Source organism: Sabethes cyaneus, chromosome 3 (assembly GCF_943734655.1).
Source record: "Sabethes cyaneus chromosome 3, idSabCyanKW18_F2, whole genome shotgun sequence".
NCBI lineage: Eukaryota > Metazoa > Arthropoda > Insecta > Diptera > Culicidae > Sabethes > Sabethes cyaneus.
Genome location: NC_071355.1, coordinates 23,364,522 through 23,386,930, shown reverse-complemented (window position 1 = coordinate 23,386,930; position 22,409 = coordinate 23,364,522). Strand labels below are relative to the sequence as shown.

Sequence of the window (22,409 nt, the reverse complement as noted above, 5' to 3'; positions counted from 1 at the left end):
TTCATAATGAGATGGAAAAAAAAATTAGGAGAATTCCCAGCGGACAATTTTTTAATCAACCAATGAAACTCACACTAATTTTATTGGGCTTTTCAAAATTCGATTGCTTGCCATTCGAGGACACTGTTAATCAGAACGACAATACTTAGAGAAAATTTTATTAGCTGATTTTCATTTGCTTTTGCGAATATTGCTTTACCTTAGCACATATCTGTCTACACCTTTGAAATCTCAAATGCTCATGTTTGTTTGAGCTATGCTCGAAAGCCAATAAACCCAGCTGATCATAATTAGCTCCACTTCGTTAAAGCTTATACTCATAATGGAATGCTACGTATCCTGAAACATTTCTGGCATTCCGTGTAGCTTATAACTAAATATTTTGCTTGTGATATAAAAGCTCCAAACTTCTCCAGTCCCAGCCCGAATGCCGAGCGGTTAGAAACAAACTACAACTGGCAAATCACTCCCAGCAAACGCAATAAATTGTTTGTTCTTCGCGCCCTGGACGAGAAAACAAAACCAGCAAACGGACAGAACAAAAAATCAAACAAATCAAATCAACAAAGCTTGCCGCATGCAGTTATGTATACCGACCGAACCGAACGAGCTTATTAACGAGTCTATTTTTCTACCGGAATCATTGACGTTTTCAAACTATGAATTTGCCAGCTTTCAGCTGGTGCCCCCCGCATGCCAGTTTCCTTAAACCAACCGATCGCACCGGAAAGAACGGCTACAGTAATGCAAGTCATACCATATCATACTCTCCCACCATCAAATCGAGAAAAAGAAAACCGCGACGTTGTGCGAGCGAACTTAAACCATATCGATGTCTAGAATAGGATCACGCAAACAATAGCCTAAAACTGCCGGTGCGAATCGGAAACTGGCGTGTGTGTGCGCACGGGCACAGTTAAAAAGATTTCAGACGTTCTGCAATGAGATTATGTTGTGTTGTTTTGTTGAATCAGTTAGAACCACGGGTGGTAAACTCACGGAATTGTACTTAAAACGACGCCTTTCACCACTTCGTTTTTGCTGTAAGCTATGTTTACTTAAGTAATAAAATTTAAACAACAAGGCAAACGTCGGACATTCTTACTTAGTTAAGTAGACAATTTTAGCAGGATGTAACTATTTTTCAGTAAATTTTCTCTACATTAGATGCAAATACGACTATTGTTAAATGAAACATACTTGATTGTATATTTACGAACACATGCAGAAAGCAAGCCGTTCTCTAAGAAAAATAAATATATTTGAAAAAAAAAACATTTTCATTGACTGTCCTTTTCTACTAACTTTAGATTGTTTAAATTAACACCAACATCCCCGGAGGGGATCCCACTGTCATCGGATTGCTTTTTACTTTTAGCCCTATGCTCGTCGGCCCGTTTCAGCTTATCCCGGTCCTGTTGGCTCTGCGGAGGAGATTCCAGTTCGATCGTCACGGGACCATCGTTCTGAATGTGCACCTGCATCAGCGCTCCAAATCGGCCGTCTCGCACCCTGTCCGGCCGATACTGTGACGCCAACCGTTGCAACAACGTACCGTACAAGGTTTGCGCTTCGGGTCCCTGCATCGCTCGACTGAAGTCCGGCTTGTTACCCTTCATACGGTTGTACAGCGTAAACTGGCTGATGCAGAGAATCTCCAGCTGCTGATCCAGGACGCTCTGGGACCAGCGTTTGCCGGTGGCATCCTCGAAGAGGCGAATGTTGAGAAGCTTTTTCGCACTGGTAGGAGAGAGAGAGAACCCGAAAAAACGGAATATCGTCATACTAAACCTTCTTCATTGATTATGGTATGTTATTTACGTCACTGTATGCTGATTAGCCATTGTTGGCAGTTTGATTAAAAAGAATAATACTCACAGCCATTCTACATCGTTGGCGTTATCCTCACTGGAGATCCCTACCAGGACGCATAAGCCTTTGCCAATGGAACTGATGAGTTCTTCGCCAACTTTAGGAAACAAATGAAGAAAATCTCAGATATAGTGATAAGATGATAAGATTTGATGTCAGATGTCACCCAGTGCAGTGGAAGTACCGCCAGCGCCGGCCATAGGTAAGTTAAACTTAAAACAGAATTCTCTGTTAAATCTTGCAATTTGGCACTAGCAGTGCCTCTAGTTCGGAATGCTCGAAAAATTTTTTCTCTTGCATCGTCATGCTAGTTCTTGATGATACCGTCATCATTCTTGCAATGTTAGAACGGCTTACGAGACGTTCTTTCACTAAAAACAGACCCACTTTAAGTGTAGAGTAATTCAAGTGTTGAATCATTCCTCAGGAGCATGAATATTTCCGATGCTTTGGTTATTATCATTTGTAGAATTTGTATTTAGTATTCAAGTCCAGTTCCAAATACAATTTCAAGTGCAATTTAGATCCAATTTCAAGTTCAAGTCTTATTTCATGCCCATTGTCAGGTATAATTTCAAATTCCATTTCAAATCTGGTTTCAAGCTCAATTGAAACCCAATTCTGGATGAAGCCCCTCTTGAGGACTGTTGAAATGCCGTGAAAACAGCCATTAACAGCGTAGCGGAGAACGTCCTAGGCAGTGTAGCACCGAATCGACGTAACGAATGATTTGACAAGGAATGCCAGCAGATATTGGCTGAGAAGAACGCAGCGCGGGTACAAATGCTGCGTAGAGTCACCCATCAGAATGTGGAGCGATACAAACAAAAGCGGAGGCAGCAAACCCGACTCTTCAAGGAGAAGAAGCGCCACCAAGAGGAGAAGAAGTGCGAAGAACTCGAACAGCTGTACTGCTTTCACGACACACGGAAGTTCTATCAGAGACTCAACGGATCTCGCAAAGGCTTCGTGCCGCGGGCCGAAATGCGCAGAGATAAAGATGGAGGTATCTTGACTGATGACCGTACGGTGATCGAAAGGTGGAAGCAGCACTACGATGAACATCTGAATGGCGTGCAGGCGAAGACCGTGATAGCGGAGGAAGTGACCACATTGGTGTAGCAAGCAACGAAGATGTACCACCCCCATCGATAAGTGAAGTTAAAGAAGCCATCCAGCGGCTGAAGAACAACAAAGCAGCGGGAAAGGATGGCATTGGAGCGGAACTTATTAAAAAGGGTTCCGACGAGTTGACCGGCTGTCTGCATCAACTGATTGTCAAGATTTGGGATACGGAACGATTACCGGAGGAGTGGAAAGACGGGGTTATCTGCTCTATCTACAAGAAAGGTGATAAGCTGGATTGTGAGAACTACCGAGCCATCACTACCTTGAATGCCGCCTACAAAGTGCTGTCCCAAGTCCTCTTTCATCGACTTTCGCCAATAGCCAATAGATTTGTGGGAAGTTAGCAGGCCGGCTTCATGGAGGGTCGGTCTACAACGGACCAAATATTCACCCTGCGGCAGATCCTCCAGAAGTGCCGCGAATTCCGAGTCCCCACGCACACCCTGTTCATCGATTTCAAAGCCGCATATGATAGCGTAAACCGACAAGAGCTATGGAAAATTTTGGACGAAAACGGCTTTCCGGGTAAGCTTACTAGAGACTAGACTTATCATGGCTACGATGGATGGGATCCAATGCTGTGTGAGAATCTCGAGTGGATTGTCGGACCCATTCGAATCTCGCAGGGGATTTCGACAAGGAGATGGTCATTCCTGCCTGCTATTCAACATTGCGCTTGAAGGTGTTATAAGACGAGCGGCGATCGAAATGCGGGGCACGATTTTCAATAAATCCAGTCAATTTATCTGCTTTGCTGACGACGTGGATGCTGTCGGCAGAACATTTGAGGCGGTGGAAGATCAGTACACCAGACTGAAACGCGAAGCAGAGAAGATTGGATTGAAGATAAATACGTCTAAAACGAAGTATATGCTGGCGGGCGGGACCGAGCGCGACTAGACGCGACCAGAATGCCGGACAACTATCCTACAAAAATGGTTTTCGCATCAAATCCGGTAGGAACAAGACGAAGAGGGATCCAGCGAGCGAGGTGGCAAGACCAGGTGGAGCGAGATCTGGCGAGCACTGGGTGCCCGCGGAACGGGAGATCAGTTGCAATGGACCGAAACAGATGGAGAAATTATACTGCGCAGGCCTTGTCATTAGACGTTAGGTCAATTAAGAAGAAGAAGAAACCCAATTCATTTCCATATTTAAGTCCAATTTTAAGTTAAGTGATGGAAGTGATCCAAGGAAGCATCGGAAAACTTTGTTCTGTTACGTGAAATTTTTCTGGAATATTTTTTACCAATTTTTGATCTTTAAAAATTTCCAATCTCATGAATCAAAATGACCAAAAATTGGACAAACAAGATAGAAAAAGTGGAAAACTTGAGAGATGAAAAGAATAAAAACTGGCCTACAAAACAAAATAAAAAAAAAACTACAGAACCAAACGAGACATAAAAAAGAAAAAAAAAGTTAAGAAGAAAACGAGGGAGAAAGAGCAGGAAAGCCATGCTAGAAACAAAGATCTTGGACAGAAAAGAAAAAAAAGAAAACCGAGAAAACGAAAACAAAAGAGAAAAGGAGGATAAACTAGACAAAAAAGGATAAAAACCAGGCTTCATTCTCGGTTTTCTGCTCAGTCCATGCTCAGTCATCTACATTATTGTTGAAGAAAGTATAGTTTTATCTCTTGTATTTACGACGCTATACGATTGCTACCCCGTTGGTAGCCCAATGGGCGCTCTTTTAACTACCAACAGGGTAGCAGCCCCTTAGCGTCGTAACTACAAAAGATAGAACTATACTTTCTTCAACAATAATGTAGATAATAATTAACTGTACAATTGCCTTTTACAATACTTTTTCGAATTCTGTTTCGTTGAGGCGCTGCAGTCAAATAAGCATCTACTGAGCAAAAAACTGCAAATGAAGCCTGATAAAAACAGAACAAAAAAAGAGAACAAATGGGATTAGAAAGGAAAAAAATTAATCAAAAAAGGAGAAAAAAAGGGATTAGAATTAGAATCAGAATGGAAAAAAACGCAAAAACGGGAGGGAAAAAGAAAAAATATGGAGAGAAGAAATTAAAACAGAAAGGCAAGAGACAAAACGGAAAAGTTAAACAAAAGGTGACAGAAGAGGAGAAAAAACAGGACAGAAACGGAAAAATGGAACAGACAAAGACGAAATACCAGAAAAAAGCAGATAAAAGAGTTAGAAAAACACGAAAACTAAAAAAAGAGTCAAAAAGGAGAGAAAAGTTGGAAAACGAGAAAAAAATACAAAAAAACGGATGAAAAACATGAGCAAAAACAGAGCTGAAAGTAAGAAAAAATTATATAGGAAAAGAAGAAAAGCGGAACATTGAAACAGAAAATACGAGACAGAAAAAGGAAAATGAAGAAAAAAAGAAGAAAAGCCGGAAGTAAGTTAAGAGCAAGAACTAAGAAAACGATACTGAAAAGGAAAAAACGGAACAAAAAGTAGAAAAAACGGGAGAAATGAACGTGTCCGAGAATAAGACGAAAAGGGTTCAGTTCCGGTGTATTGGTTAGCGTTCACGCCGATGACCCGGGTTCGAATGGCAACCATGCAGAAGTCACGAATGACTTAAAAGTGTTAAAGTGACTATAATCAAACAAAAAATGTCTATTCTGATTTCAAGTAAAGCTTTGTATTCATTACCGTTTTGCAATAAAACTTCAAGCTCAAATTAGTCCAAATTCAAGTCTAAGCGAATGTCCAATGCCAAGTTCAATTTCAAGTTCTATTGCATGTCCGATTTAAACGTGCCCAATTTCAAGTCTCATTTATTTCCAGTTTTATGCACAGTTTTATGGCAAATATGGATCTGCTCGAAGATTAAACTTTTGAATAGCTCTCGGGTCATCAAAGAAATTTTTGTTCTATTGAGCAGTGATATGGAAACATGCTCCGGGAACCTTCTCAAAAATGCTTGAATTCACCTGCCAAAACTCTGTTCATGTTATTGCAAGACATGGATGCTAATAGATTTACTCGGCCGGTACAGACTTCTAAAAAAAGGTAGCAACTGCTTTTATCCTCGCGGTAAAGCCATGTCAAAATAACGGAAATTCGGCAGTGGACCTTTAAGATTTCTTTGATCTAATATTTACATATTTTGCTTCATTATTCATCATTTTCACATTCTTGTAGCGTTCTCCACGGCTGAATTGGAAATTCGAATTTTACCATTTCATCTACCAGTCAATTTTCATCACCAGTTTACTGTCCATTCCTGGTACTAAAATGCGAACAACATAAGCACTCATTATTGCATGAAATCGAAAATATACTGAGCTATATTTTCTCAAGTTCAATGCTTCGCGGGTTTGGAAGAATTGCTATTTCTCAGAGCATAACATTTTCTCCTTCGAGGCTGATAACGCAACTCTAGATAACTGAGCTCATCGTTATAAAGGTGGTCAACATTGACTTAAAATATCAATACCTATATGGAACGAAAATATATTTCCTGCATTCTTTCTGTCTATCACAACACAGTGTGTCCATCAGACTACAAGAGCAAGGCAAAGCCTAGATGCTACATTCCATTTTAGAAACTTGACCATATTCTGTTTTTTATTGAACACACTTCGCAGCCAGTGGTTAGAGTATAAGAGAAAATTGCGGGGCTAGCGGATCGATCCTACTGAAAGCCTCTCCCTGCTGAACATTCGACGACTGGCTTGTAAGACCGGTATCGTACCTCGAGGCCATATCGGAAGACTGCAAAATCAATATAGGGTAGCACGGGGCAAGTTGCCCACCTTAAGCTCACTATAAATATATACGAAGAAATCTACAGCAAAGGGCTCAAAACCCTCGCTACGTTATCTTTTACAGTCTTTTCTATAACCTGTATGCATATTGGGTGCTAAAAGTTATAACGCATATCAAATATTCACGAGCAAAAATTCATCGATTTTTGGGAATTTTTCCAACCTGCGGGGCAAGATGACCACCCTTGCGGGGCAAGATGACCATCCTTTCCAAAAGCTATTAAACCATCATTGTGTTTCACTTATAATCTAAATAATAAAAATTATGGATTCAAGCTGGTCATAAACTATTTTAAACATTATTTAAATAATTTGGAGTGTTTAGTTAACCATAAAAAAGTTGTTCATTGAATGTACGTATTCCTCTGTGGTCATTATTAGACAGAAATATGTTAAACAATGTATTTTTATCGAAAACAAATAAATATGCATGTTTATTCCGTTACAAATATTTTATGCAGCGGTTGTTGCTGATTTAAGGTTATGGTTATGCAATTTAGGGTAGCAATCATGGTCTATAAAGCGGTGCGCATTTTGCCCCGCAAGTAGATGTATTTTTTAAAAGCAATTTGTGGTAAATACATTATCTGCATAATTGCGGCAATATAAACATCTGATTCATTACTAAAATCAATGCCACGATAACTCTTTCGTAAGATGAAATTTATTTTAAATCATGATTAAAACCTTATTTTATGACTGCGCAAACTTATAATAAATGCAGTATTTTTAATCATCGATCTATTTTTTAAGTTATCGAAGTGTTCAATGATTTTATTTTTGTAATTGTTTGAATTATTGTTAGATGTAGTGTTTATTTATGCGTACGGTTACTAATTATATACCTTTATAGCGTATATAACGATTTTTGGAAGGGTGGGCATCTTGCCCCGTGCTACCCTACTGAAGCGTTTTTGTTTGATTCTCCCGGCTACGATATTCCACAACTTAAGGTATTTTTAGCATAAAACGATATATGCTATGATCATACTTACCAGTAACCTTTGCAGCGGTTACTCGCTGGATTATTGCCTTCATGACTGTACCACTTCACACGTGCGACCGTTTACTCTGAGATAGAACAATCAGCAATAACTTCAATTGCAAATTAAATCTTTGAGCCGGTTAAAATCAAAACAAAAACCACCTACACCGTGGTGATTTTTGCAGGAGGGTGAAACTGTCAAAATTTCGTGGACTAAACATAAATGCAAAATTGCAACCAATGTAATATAAAGAGGTGTGGAAAACATTTATTTGTATTTAATTTATTTAATTATGAAAAATCCGAATAGTCATTAATGACCGAAAAAACTATCAAATCAAACCGCACTAAATAATGGGGATTGCTTTTTTAGATCTACGTCACGCTTGATCATGACCGGTCGATTCCACCAACATTACGATGAAATTTTTTCGTTTCACTGATCCAACTTAATGAACATCGCCACACCCGTATATACTTCATTGGATGGCAAAATTGTTTTTGTTTATGTAAAATTTACAGCAAGTTTTTGTAAAATTACAATAAACATGAGGTGTTTAACAGCTTCTTGCTTAAATGATATGTCTTTACGAATGGTGGAAGGAGGAATGTCAACACACAGGTAATTTAAAAATATAGTTGATTGACTACGATCGATAAATAACGCCAGCGTCATACATCTTTTCTAGAGTTCCAATTAATCTCAAGAGAAGAAACTGCTGGATGCGAGTGTTGTCCAGGACGAACTGTATTTTTGGCAAAAATTCAAGAATCTACTCTCGTCACTTTGTTGATACCGATTTTGAACTTGTTGATGGCAAACGAAGGCTAAAAAAAGATGCAGTGCCCAGTGGTGTAATGAATACACCAAATGGTAAAGGTAGTGTAAATCCGGAGCATAAAATTGCTCAGAGCGTTCCGTAAAGGGCATCGTATCGAACGGTTGCCACTTAGTGATTTAACTAATGTTGCAAGAACGCGAATAGAAGCTGTTTCCAGAGGAATCCTACCTGTCAGTACCATTGGAGTTCCTCACACGGTAGAAGGTGAAGGCGGCTGTGATTCTGCTCTTGCTTTGTTGGGTAACCCGAGTGAGGTGGGTCTGCTATCTCCAATGACGTCGGCAGAGAAAAATTTGAAGGTCACGCACGAGACAAGAGTGGAATTGAATATGACTTTGGGTCCCGTAGAGACAAACGATGAGCTGTTCGAAGCTAAACGGTTTGTACGATTTTTTTTTATTTAGTTTGCGTTTATTCATTTTAGCAATTTGATTTCAGGTTCAGAGAATTCCTTCCCACCAGTGCCATTCGAGATCCTCGCAGAGTGAAAGATGAACGCGGATTTGATGCTGAGCTTGCTGTGCCAGGTTGCTCGAGTGAGGCTGGTCTGTTAGCTCCAACGACGTCTATTGGAAAAAATCCAGAAGTCACGCACGAGACAAATAGAGGATCGAATTTAAGTTTAGATTCCGTAGTGCAAATTGACAAAGCTTTTCCAGTAACTCAACGGTTGGTGTGGTTCTTTAATATTGTTTATGCCCCAGTAAACAGTAAAGTTAATTGTTGAATATTACCTAAAAAGGAGATTAGAACGGTATGCGAAAACTATTATTCCGTTCAAACCGAGTACTCGTAACAAGCTTACTAAGCTCATTTTATTTGAAGGTCACTAATTCTCAATATAATTGAATATTTATTGGTATTGTCAAGCAAATCGTTTATTAAAAAAGTGAACCATGAAACGATTTGTTATTGCATATGCTTACAATCCGAAGATCTCCTACATATACTCTAAAGGCCTCTCTATCATAAGAACAAGTTGTCTGGCCCTTCTATGCCAGTCGCACTTTCAAACTCTTCAAACTACGGAGCCAAGTTTAGTATAAAGTGAGCAATTAAACTATTTTGTAGATAATAACAATAATAAATCTTATAAAAGACCCATACATAACACCTTTACATTTAGCTGAGCTGAGGTGGTACAGCCAAATTAAAACAATAATTAGAATCGGAGCGTAAAGAGCAAAACATTCCTATCTGTTATTAATATCATTATTTTATTATTGCAAATCTTCACTAAAAGCTGTTCAATTATCATCACATCGCATTGCAATACAACGGTATAGAAATAAAAGTAAAGCATTAATATTTTCAATATAAAATCTTTTAATTGCCGAAAAAGGTTCACTGACAATCTATGACCTGTTTACCCTATTTACGTCGTTTAGGGTGAACCAACCAAAAAGCGGGTACCAAAATCACTGGTACCAAAATCAATGAGTGGGACATGTACAATGTATGTAGTTTGACAGCCACACCACCCCGCTGGATTTTTGTTATCAAGTTATGACAGTTCTCAGTTCTCCAGCCGGTGTGGCTGGAGGGTTGCCATAAAAACAAACTTGTGCCAGCAGCAGATAATAAAATTCCCTTTGTAAAAAAGCAAAGCCAATCGCCCTGTTGAGAACTTCGAAAATTTGAACTAGTCCCGGAATAAACAATCAAAACTGTTTAGGTTTATTCAAAATATCGGCTTCACGGTAATATGCGCAGGTCTGCCACAACACTAATTGATACTGATATTTACTACATTGGCAACTCTGACCAAAGTGAGAACCGGGATGTTAGCCAGGACAACAACCATTATTAACCATAATTTATGGTAAGTTTAAATGTAACATGTGTAACCACATGTTACTCATTTTTTCAAAAAATTATTATAAATTAGTTTGGAGCGTCTTAGTAGCAGAATTCATGAATAGACGAGAAAAAATTGAGGAAATTCCTTTAAACTGAAGATTGAAATAAAACCGGCATAAGGTTGTCCCACATAAAATTGCATCACGGAAAAAACGCTGTACAATATTACCTAGTTGACTGATCCTTTTCAAACTTTCAGGCAATAAAATATAACCTATTAGTAATTAGTCATATGTTTCATAATAGCTCAGTATTTTTCGATGGGCCTTAGTTCCGGTACGATAGGGGGTCGGAGGTCTCACGTCCTTGGTTTTGGGTTCTCGAATTATGTCGAGAGTTGTCGGGGTTGTCATATGAAATAGCGAATAAGTACAGATTAAAACTATTTATTCGTATATATGTAAAACATGTGTGACCGGACTAGCGCTTATACCGGAACTGTGTATCGGTGTTCTTTTTACGGCATCAGCTAGTGACAGCTTCAGCTGCCGCAGTAGAGCCTATTAAAGTGAAGCAGCGAATCCAGTGTTACCATCGCTGCTGCAGAATCGTCTCCAACATCTCCCTCTTTTAATACAGGTGGTACGGATCGAACCACTGAGGTGTTTTACGAATTCTGGAAGATCGACGAGGAAGAGTAGCCACTGGTTCCATCTCGACTGCCGACTCAAACTCGGATGATTTTGCTAACGATGAGGACGCAGATGACATCAGAGCAGGTGACAAATTCGATATTGTATCCGAAGACGGACGGCGTTGCGGAGTTGATGATTTACCCAAAGGAGTTGTTGGTTGTAAGGTCGCCGAAGAGCGCGAACACTGAGTGGAGTCAGCTGCTGGTAGATTTACATGTGTAGCCTCGGTTGGTTTAGGTGAAACTGAAGGGGCCAATACAATATCCAGTGGGAAAGGCTGTTGCAACTCCTTTGTTTGCGAACCTTCAAAAATAGTGGACGCTGTGCCATCCAACACACGACATCGAAGCTGATTGATATGCGAACGGATCAGACGGCGGCCTTCTATCCACACGTTGTACATCACATCACCGATTTTCTCCACAACTACACCCGGGGACCATCTCCAACTATTTTTGTTGTATACTTTTGCATAAACAGCTTCGTTTCGATTGAAAGATCTTTGATTATCGATTCTATTGTTGTTATCATTCGTTGCACGCACGGATGGTGGACGAAGTAACTCAAGATCAGTGCGAATTTTACGGCCGAACAAGATTTCAGCTGGTGATTTGTTTTCTGCTACACAACGATTTGGAGTACTCCTGTATGTAAGCAAAAACGTATCTAGTGCTTCTTCCATAGTTTTTCTCCCTTCTCGAATCTTTTTGACGGACCTTTTAAAAGTGTCTACGAACCTTTCAGCCTGGCCATTAGATTGTGGGTGGTATGGGGCGGTTGTAATGTGCTCAATACCGTTAATGGTACAGAAGTTGGCAAATTCAGCGCTCGTGAACTGAGAACCATTGTCGGTCACGAGGGTCACCGGCATTCCAAGTCTAGCGAAAATTCCCCGTAGTATGCTGATGGTGGCTATTGAAGAGATCCGCCTGGTTTGGATTACTTCAGGCCACTTAGAAAGGGAGTCGACTGCAATGAGGTAATAGTCGCCTTCAATTGGTCCGGCGAAATCAACGTGAACCCGCTGCCAGGGACCGGAAGTTTTCTGCCATGGAACTGGTGCAGCGTGTGGAGGTGAGCGAGCAACCGATGCACAATGCTGACATGCTTTTACGTAACCGATGACATCTTCGTCGATAGAGGGCCAATACACGTAACTTCTGGCGATTGCCTTCATACGCTGTACACCAGGATGGCCTCGGTGGAGCTGATTCAAACATTGTTTCTGATGCTGTTCCGGAATTACGAGTCGGTCAGCAAACAGGATACATCCATCTACCACGGTAAGCGACTCTTTCCTTGCTTGAAAACGTTTGATACCTGCCTGAACGATCTTGGATACAGGCCAACCATCTTTGACATAACGATAAACTTGGCGAAGCAATGGATCAGCTTGAGTGCTCTGAGCCACAACTCTAAAACTGAGAGGTAAAATATTAATCGTATCGGTGACTACTGACCTGACATCTTGTTCGAGATTGATACAGGCGATTATGTAATCCTCTTCTGGTTTATCATGCTGGTTGATCAAACGGGACAGCACGTCGGTGTTGCCAAATTTATCGGTTGGGATGTATTCTATGTCGAAGTCGTAAAGCAGCAGATTGAGAGCAAAACGCTGCAACCGGTTTGCCGTGTAAACCGGTATGCCCTTTTTGGAACCAAAGATCCGGAGTAGTGGTGCGTGATCGGTTTGTAGACGGAAATGCCGACCAAAAATCATCTTGTGGAATTTCGTCACTGCGAAAATAATAGCCAACCCTTCGCGGTCTGGCTGACTGTAATTCTGCTCTGCTTTCGTCAGCGCTCTCGATGCGTGTTGAACAACCTTGATGGAACCATCGGGAAATTTGTGGCTCAGGGTTGCACCGAGACCGATCGATGAAGCGTCAGCCGAAACAATTATTTCTTGCTTTGGGTCGTAGTGTGTCAGCAGAAGGTCAGATGACAAAATCTGCTTAAACCGCTCGAAAGCTTGCTGACATTCTGTGCTCCACCTGAATTTTGTCTCATTTTTCAGCAAATTGTCTAATGGATAACGCAGCTGTCGCATATTCGGCACGAACTTGCCGTAAAAGTTGATCGCCCCGAGAAAAGAACGCACTCCTGAAACGTCGGTGGGAGCCGGGAGACTGACAATTGCTTGAATTTTTGCTGGGTCAGGCCGCAGTCCACAGCGATCGATGATGTAGCCCAAATAACGAACCTGCTGTTTACCAAAACTACACTTTTCGGCACGGATTGTGAAACCGAATTCCTGGATACGCTGTAAGACTGCCTTCAAATTGCGATCATGATCATCTTGAGTCTCTCCACCTACGATGACGTCATCTAAATAGCCCGATGCACCGTTCAGACCCGCCAGCATCGTATCTATGAGTTGCTGAAAAGCCCCGGGGGCTACTTTAACACCCGGTGGAAGACGATTATAATGGTATAGACCGCGGTGTGTGTTAATTGTTAACAGATGACGGAACTGCTCGTCAACTTCCACTTGTAAAAAAGCATCCGAGAGATCAATCTGGCTAAAAATTTTGCAGTTTGCCAGTTTGGCGAAGATATCTTCCGGAAGCGGCAGTGGATACTGGTGCGATCGAAGAGCTGAATTCAATCCTGTTGAGTAATCCCCACAGATTCTTATGTTTCCATTAGCTTTGCGGACTACGACGATGGGGGCGGCCCATTCAGAGTAGTCGACTGGTGTAACAATGTTAAGTTTTTCCAGTCTGTTAAGTTCCTGGTCAACAGCATCCTGCATTGCGTATGCTACCGGACGTTTCGCACAAAAAATTGGTCTTGCCTGTTCTCGCACTTCCAGTTTCAGTTTTGTTTTATTGCACAGTCCGAGTTCCTCGCTAAAAACTTTTGGAAACATTGCCTTGAGTGTTGCACTGGTCGTGGGCGAACCGGTAATCTGAGAACAAAATGTGTCCATGGGTGATGACCACAGACCGAAACTGTCGACTAAATCAGATCCGAGGAGTTGCAGCTGTTTATCCGTGACATACACCACACATACTCTACTGGTTTCGCCGATGGTAACCTCACATCGAAATTCGCCAACTAATGGTAAATAGTTCCCAGAAGCTGTTTTTGCCTTCACACTTGCTGATGATAGTACTGGGCCGCCGATATTACTCCAAACCTGCCTGCTAATGACAGTGATGTCAGAAGCCGTGTCGAGCTGAAGCTGAACCTGTGTTCCATTCAATGCAACGGAAACGAATCGACGTCGCTTCTGCACGCTGCAAGCGTTAACGACGACCACTTTAGTTGCTACCGCTGAATTTCCTCGTCCTCTAGGTGATCTCCTTGCACTGTCGCAGTACCCTTCACGGTGTCCTATCTTACCGCAATCCGAACATTTATACGTTTTATAGGTACAGTCTCGAACGTAATGGAATGAACCGCAAAACCAACATGGTGTTTCAGGCTGTTTTTTCATCTCCCTTTCCGGAGGCTTTATAGGCAAGCGGTCCTGCTTGTTGAATCGTGAACCACTAAACCTTTGTTTGATGACATTAACTTGATCGGACGATGCGGACTCGATCATGGCGTTGTCATGTTTGAGGTTAAGGATTCGTTGGCATTCATTCGACAGTTGCTCCAGCGTAACATCATTGTTCTCCTCAATTTTCGAAAGCAACCGTGTCCGAGCCTCGGCATCACATTCGGACTTCAGTCCACAGACGAACATTAAGCATTTAAATTGTTCTTCAGAGAGTTTCCCCAGCTCAAATTCGACGCACGATTTATTGATCCGGCAAGCATAAGCAATGTGGTCCTCTGTAGGATGTTTAGCAATTTGGAGTGTCTTATATCGTCGACTAATTACTGACTCCTTCGCACCAAACAAGCCTTTCATTTTTGCCACTGTATCGGCGAATGAATGTTCTCGAGGAAGCGTGGGAAGTATAAAGGAAACATATCTTTCATGCTCGGCAGTGCCCAGTTTCCGAAGTAAAAGCCGGACTTTTGCTTCATCGTCCAAGCGAGCAGCATCCTTCTCAAACAGATCGTCGTACCTGGAGTACCACGCAGAGAATGTGACAGCACTGTCGGCCTCGTAACGAAACTCCTTGATGTTGCTGGCCAACGAATCGAGAATCTGCTCGGGATTTGATGGTACTTGCACGTTGATCGACGAAACTACATCACGGAAAAATGCTTGTTGCTGCTCGTCTTTCTGCTGCTGCCGTTGTAAGAACTGAGCCATCAACTGCTGATGCTGTTGTTGCTGCTGTTGCATCATATGCATAAATTGTGCAATTACGGGATCGACCGACGGTGGAACTTGAACTGGTGGTGGTGAAATAAACATCGGCTGGCCGGAGCCATCCGGATGGTGCTGAGGTGGTAAAAATCCATGGTTAACTGGTATCCGGGAATGCTGTGCCTGTGGTAACTGTTGCTGGTCAACATCCGGAGGGACATTTTCCCTTTCCATATTACTTCTGCGTCGTTTACGCGCGGGTGAAGCAATTGTGGGTTAGATTTTTTTTTGACACTATTTCACCCACTAAAAAAAACGCGAATTCTCGTCGCCACTTTTGGGTTCTCGAATTATGTCGAGAGTTGTCGGGGTTGTCATATGAAATAGCGAATAAGTACAGATTAAAACTATTTATTCGTATATATGTAAAACATGTGTGACCGGACTAGCGCTTATACCGGAACTGTGTATCGGTGTTCTTTTTACGGCATCAGCTAGTGACAGCTTCAGCTGCCGCAGTAGAGCCTATTAAAGTGAAGCAGCGAATCCAGTGTTACCATCGCTGCTGCAGAATCGTTTCCAACACTTGGATATAAAAGTGACCCCATTGGCTTCGTACCACTCCAGAACATCCTTTGAATAGTGTCACCAAGCTAGATTCGGCCAGAAGATCGTAGAGCCCTCGTAAACATCAGGCAGCTAGATAACCCACAAGCTGCCGAGAACTACGCGCGAGTACTGAATAAGGCACTGACTTCTTCTGAGGAGTTAGGTGCTTCAAACCTCGAAGACGGTTGGGCAGAATACGCTCGGTAATCGGAGAGGCCACTACCGCGGCACTAGATATACAGCCTCGAAGTACACAAAACGATTGGTTTGATGGGGAATGCCAACAAGCGGTGGAGGGAAAAAAACTGCTTGGAACAATTATCTAAGTATTGCCACTAGAGAGAATCTGGCCAAATACCGACGAGCTAGGAACCAGTTGACCACGATCCTGAGAAGGAAAAAACGCCAAAAGGAGGACAGATATCGTGAATAATTAGAGCAACTATTCCGAGCTAATGACATGCGCAAGTTTTATGAGAAGGTGAACCAAACTCGGAAGGGCTACACACCGAAACCAGACATGTGTAGGGACGAGGGAGGGAATCTAATTACAAACGAGCGCGAGGTGGTCGACAGGTGGAAGCAGTTCTTCGAAGAACACCTCAATGGCGAAATCGCTGAAGGAGGCGGAACGGAAATTAACCTATAGGAGCGCCCATGGAAGATAGTAATGTCCTAGCACCTGATCTCCAAGAAGTCAAACGAGAAATCGGGCTGCTGAAGACCAATAAAGCCGCTGGGAAGGACCACCTACCGGCAGAGCTTTATAAACACGGCGGAGAAACGCTAGCAAAGGCTCTACACTGGGTTATTTCGAGGATTTGGGAGGAGGAAAAGGTACCGGAGGAATGGATGGAAGGAGTGGGTTGTCCCATCTACAAAAAGGGCGATCGGCTAGACTGCTGCAACTATCGTGGTATTACGCTGGTAAACGCCGCCTACAAGGTACTCTCCCAGATCCTGTTACGCCGGTTGTCACCGATAGCACAAGGTTTCGAAGGGAATTATCAGGCGGGTTTCATGGGAACTCGCGCAACTACAGACCAAATTTTTGCAATCCGACAGATCTTGCAGAAATGTCGGGAGTACAACGTGCCCACGCATCACAACTTTATTGATTTCAAAGCAGCATACGATACAGTCGATCGAGACAAGCTATAGCAGATAATGCACGAATACGGTTTTCCGGACAAACTGACGCGAATGATCAGAGACCGAGTAATATCTTTCGCACGCATCTCTGGGACACTCTCGAGCCCCTTCGAGATGCGGCGAGGGTTGAAACAAGGTGACGGTTTATCCTGCGTGCTGTTCAACATCGCTCTTGAGGGGGTCATCCGACGAGCGGGCATCGAAACGAGAGGAACAATCTTCAGCCAACTCCTAGCCTTCGCAGACGACCTCGACATCATTACTAGAAACCTTGGGACGGCGGAGGCAATCTACGCCAGACCAAAAATGGAGGCCAGGAGGATAGGTTTACAAATCAATGCGTCGAAAACCATGATAGGAAGAGGCTCCAGAGAAAGCAACGTTTGCCTCCCACGGACAGTGACTATTGACGACGATGAACTGGGAGTGATGTTGAACGAGTTCGTATATCTGGGATCTCTGGTCACGCCGACAATAATACGAGGAGGGAGATTCAACGACGCATTCCAGCCTGAGGTCGGGGCTACTTTTCCCTCCGCAAGACAGTTCGATCAAGAAGCATACAACGCCGCAAAAAGCTGACGATGTACAAAACGCTAATCAGACCGATAGTGCTCTACAGATTCGAGACTAGCTTTTTTACGCGACTTTAGCTTTAGCTAGATTTCTTTCTCCGCAACGCTGGCAAACGGTTACTTGGTTGTCAATATTTGGTCAGTTCTCTTTTGAAGGCTAACTATAGCGACAACGAGAGTTAATTTGTTTAGACTCACAACAACTGCGAATGTTCGGATCAATTGTTTTGAACAGCGATATATTAAATTAAAATTTATTATTACAAATGAAAAAAAAAACGTGAATCAATCAAGTTCAATAATCAAGTTACGTTTGTTCTCTACGATTTTTTTTTGTCATTACTTGTTGGATTGTATTTTATTATCATTTTTTGTTTTATCTCAAAGTGTAATGCAAATATATAGAATGTATCGACATCGCTCATAATCATCTCTTTCTCTCGACGTTCTTCTTTTCTATGCTTGGGTATCGGGCTTTTTTTTCTTCATTTTCAATCCAACCATTATCAATTTTTCACGTTAGCATCAACCTTTGCTCAATGTTTGCTAATTGATTGTTTCTCTTTCTCCCTTTGTCTTTCGTTCATTCAGTTTTTTTTTCTTCTTCATTTTTTTCTCTAACTCGGTTAAATATAGCGTGTGTTTATGTTCAGTTTTGAAAACTTTCTAGTTTCGAGGCCACTTTCGTTCACATTAAATTTTGAACCGCTACTTTACAGGCATATTTAACAATTTTATAAAAATCATCAAATTAGTGTCCGTTCGGCAATGGTGTGCATGCATAACTACATATATATATATATAGTAGAGAGGAGAGAAAAAACGCAAAACTCTTACATAAAAAGACTGCTCTCGGATAATAATAGCTGGAAAGAAACCACTTCATCGCCATACGTAACCGTAATAATTGTGTTGTTTTTCCGTAAACTTTACTTTATTGAGAGTACAAAGACGTTATAATATGATAAATATATATAGATTTGTATATATGTCTGATTTCCAGCAAAATAGTGTATGTTGTTGTGATCATAGTTCGCGAAACTCCAGCATTGTTTTTTTTTTGTTTTCTGATTAATTTAATCAAAATTATATTCAATTAACCGATCAAGCAACGACACAAAAATTGACACTCAAATAGTCTGACGTGGGGAAAAGGGGTACAGGGGAAACGGGGGATACTATTTATAAACTATTAGATTACCTTCACAAATGGGACTGCACTGATACTGCCACGCGCGGGTCACAGGTTCAAAAAGAAAACATAAACCGGGTGACAAAACACGACCGTCTATATCGATTAGTAAGTAGGTATATATTGTTTTTTTCCTTTTGGATGCACTGCATTAAATACGTTTTGCGTGTTTTTATGTTCTGTGTGTGTAATAAGTGTTCTGTTTTGTTGTGATAAGTTTTAGTAATCGCTCTTCTTCTTATACATTGTTTTGTTATTAGATTCGATGGTGCGGTTGCTTGCTCGCAGCAGCGAGAAGTGAACCGATTTTCCCTATTGTTACCCTCTCTCTGTGTGTGTGAGTGTGTATGTGTATGTGTATTTATTTTCCACTTGCTTTCTCTTGTTAAATGTGGTGTTTTGATTGCTAAATATGTGCGCGCTGCTGTTCACAATTGCCAGCAGCATTCCTATCATATCCTATAGGTCTGTCTGCCTGTCTGATAAATACAGTTCCCTCTCTCATTCGTATCATTATTATTCGATTTCGCTGGTTTCGAGCATTCGAAATTGTTTCGAAAATCTCCCAAAAATTCAAACAGGAATCGATAGAGATTTTTTCTTCTTGCGTTTCTTGTTTCTGATATTGTGTTTTTTTTTCTATTGTTCCTCTATTCTACACAGAAAAAGGTAATTGATTTGCTTTGCTTCGTAAACACTGTCTGTATGGTTTTTTTATCATTTCGATTTATTATAGATATTGTTCTTTAATGGTGATGCTTTCCCCGGTTTGGTTGGTTATAATATATACCGTCGTCGAAAAACACCCAAAAATGTATACTCGGAACACCATATATTATTATGTATATGATAATGGGTTATCACTATCAGGTTTAGATTTGCATTGGAAATTTTCACAGGAAGCTACTCGTTATTCTATGATGGTATTGACCTGTGAGGTTTAATGCTTGCGTCGTGTTGGTCACTGTGTGGCCAACAGAACCCTACCGGATGATACCAACGGGCGGCTTTCTATCTTTGATGGCGCTGTTGCTGTGTATGTCTGTGTGTGTGTGTTGTTTTCTTTTTCGTAGTATCAAATAGTATATTTCAAAGGACATCGTCATCTTTCCTCCGTCTGCTGGCAATACGTTTCATCTTTTTTTTCTTTTCTTTTCTTTCGCAAATGATATCCTGAACCACAGTTTACCACAGACCAGACGAAAATCCACCGGGAGGAATGCGATTTTTGTTGATAACATGGCCTCCGCCATTCAGCGACGGAACGGTCGTGTTGATCTCCGCTGCACCACCTGATTTGTAGCCCTCGCCGGTCACCGGATTGCCGGATTCTGTGAATTTAAAAATGGTAATAGTTTACTAATTAGTTACTGTTCTTATAAACCAGCTGACTGGCTTACAACGCATTTTGCGTTTTGACGTTTACTGAATGACTGGCACTGGCCTACTTGGATACTGGGTCGAATTGCTATATACTTTTAAAGGTTAAAATTATAATTATTTTAGTATTACCTTTAGTAGATATATGCATAAAACGGTTATTTGGGAACGCATTATAGAAAGCGCAGTAAGAAAATACACGTAGCATATGGAAATAGAACTAATTTGGGCTAAACCCAAAATTTACGGTTGCTTTGTAATGTTTTCCCACATACCAAACCGCGACTTGATGTATTCGCATAAACTGGCGTTCGCATTTTTTAAACACAATAAATAAGACTTATACAAATTTGAAAAAAAGTTTATGTCGCCCCCCCCCCCCCTTCAAAAATTTCCTTCACCAACTAAGCTTGCTGATTCCTGCTACAGGTCATAGGCGACTATTGTGCTTAACCTTTAAGTCCCGACGCCGAAAATTGGGGTGCTTGAAATCAGACTTTTGGCTCCATTTACTTTAAATTTTATTCCATTTTAATTCAACTTCAACCAGTCCGATTTTCGGAAGCAGCCGAAAAGATTCTGGAACTTTGTCAACTCTAAAAGGAAATGTTCCTCTATCCCTTCCAACGTGTATTACGACGACGTTGAGTCGAACTCAATCTCTGACTCCTGCGAGATGTTTGCGAAATTCTTCGCCTCAGTTTTCGCTGATGTAACTGCTCCCGATAGTATTGCTGGAATTGCTGCTGCACCTGTTCCGGCCGATTTGGTGGACTTGGGTTTGTTTACCATTACTACTGACATGGTGATAACTGCCGCCAAAAAACTAAAGCGCTCCTTTTCTGCGGGGCCTGATGGTATCCCAGCCGTAGTTTTGAGTCGTTGCATTGCAGTGTTGGCCAATCCGTTATGTTCCATTTTTAATAAATCTTTTGAACAAGGCAAATTTCCCGCCATTTGGAAACAGTCGTTCATGTTCCCAATATTCAAATCGGGTGATCGTCACAATGTGAGGAATTACCGTGGAATCACCAGTCTTTCTGCATCATCAAAACTGTTTGAAATAATAGTGAGTAGCGTGATGCTGTCCTGCACTAGGAATTACATTTCAACGGCTCAGCATGGTTTTATGCCCGGTAGGTCTGTATGCACTAACCTGCTAGAGTTCACATCGATGTGTATTTCGGAAATGGAAGCCAAGAAACAATTTGATTTCATCTATACAGACTTGAAAGCTGCTTTCGATAGAATTGACCATACAATACTCTTGCGGAAACTATCTCGACTTGGTGCTTCTCAACAAATGGTGAAATGGTTGAACTCATACCTCAGTGGCAGAGTGCTTCGTATAAAACTTGGATCCGCTGTTTCATCTGTGTTTACTAATAAGTCTGGAGTTCCTCAGGGCAGTAATTTGGGACCTTTGCTTTTCTTGTTGTTCTTCAACGATATTGCGCTGCTTTTGGGTACTGGCTGTAGGTTAGTGTACGCCGATGACCTGAAACTATTTGCCTCGATAGGAAATATAGATGACTGCCGTCGACTGCAGGGTTTGCTTGATTTGTTTACGAGCTGGTGCAAACAAAATTGGCTGATTATAAGCGTTGCCAAATGTGAAGTTATGAGCTTTCACCGCATTAAAAACCCGATCCTTTTTGGTTACACCGTTGATGGTATTGAGTTACGCAGAGTGGACCGAGTTAACGACCTTGGAGTCCTGCTGGACACAAAAATGACGTTCAATGTGCATCGTGAATCAATTATCTCCAAGGCATCACGGCAGCTCGGATTCATCTTTAAGATTGGTCGGAACTTTAAGAATGCCCACTGTCTTAAATCGTTGTATTGCGCCCTTGTTCGGCTGCTGCGCATTGAACGTGTGCAACGGAGGTTTGTCCGACTAGCACTGTGACACCTCCCTTGGCGAAATCCTGACGACTTGCCCCCATACGCAGACAGATGCCGTTTACTCGACCTAGACACACTAGAACATAGACGCAAGGTGCAACAGGCATTATTTGTAGCAAAAGTTATTAATGGTGAAATTGACGCCCCTAACTTATTATCAATGATCAATTTTCGCGCTTCGCTACGATCCCTGCGCTCGACGGGTTTACTGCAGACCCAATTTCATCGGACTGTGTTTGGATACAACGAACCAATTACTGAATGTGTAAGGACCTTTTCGAATGCGGAGGAATTGTTTGACTTTGG

The 22,409-nt window shown here is 41.6% G+C and overlaps 3 protein-coding genes across 4 annotated transcripts in view; all 3 read right to left on the bottom strand.

The window, feature by feature from the left end:
- Window positions 1–1,280: 1,280 nt before the first annotated feature.
- LOC128739385 (D-aminoacyl-tRNA deacylase) lies at window positions 1,281–7,888 on the bottom strand. The gene is made up of 3 exons (XM_053834868.1): window positions 7,748–7,888; window positions 1,879–1,969; window positions 1,281–1,740 (listed from the first exon to the last, which is right to left on the bottom strand). Exons 1-3 carry the CDS (start codon window positions 7,788–7,790, stop codon window positions 1,281–1,283), a joined length of 594 nt encoding a protein of 197 aa, XP_053690843.1. The 5' UTR covers window positions 7,791–7,888.
- A 3,121-nt stretch (window positions 7,889–11,009) lies between these two features.
- On the bottom strand, window positions 11,010–15,521 carry LOC128739384 (uncharacterized protein K02A2.6-like). Its single transcript, XM_053834867.1, has one exon. It carries the CDS (start codon window positions 15,519–15,521, stop codon window positions 11,010–11,012), a length of 4,512 nt encoding a protein of 1,503 aa, XP_053690842.1.
- A 2,396-nt stretch (window positions 15,522–17,917) lies between these two features.
- Window positions 17,918–22,409, bottom strand: part of LOC128742307 (microtubule-associated protein Jupiter) — a 323,299-nt gene continuing 318,807 nt past the window's right edge. For both annotated transcript variants that reach the window (XM_053838636.1, XM_053838635.1), the window contains one exon: window positions 17,918–20,146. In XM_053838636.1, coding sequence (XP_053694611.1) covers window positions 20,001–20,146 — 146 coding nt within the window. In that variant the 3' untranslated portion in view covers window positions 17,918–20,000. The remainder of the gene's footprint in view (window positions 20,147–22,409) is intronic.

Bases quoted from the DNA above. Each gene is read 5' to 3' on its own strand.
- LOC128739385 (XM_053834868.1), bottom strand. From the start codon at position 7,790: ATGAAGGCAATAATCCAGCGAGTAACCGCTGCAAAGGTTACTG. The intron at 1,970-7,747 runs GTAAGTATGATC...TGTTTCCTAAAG, and splicing joins AACCGCTGCAAAGGTTACTG to TTGGCGAAGAACTCATCAGT. The intron at 1,741-1,878 runs GTGAGTATTATT...CTCTCCTACCAG, and splicing joins GCCAACGATGTAGAATGGCT to TGCGAAAAAGCTTCTCAACA.
- LOC128739384 (XM_053834867.1), bottom strand. From the start codon at position 15,521: ATGGAAAGGGAAAATGTCCCTCCGGATGTTGACCAGCAACAGTTACCA.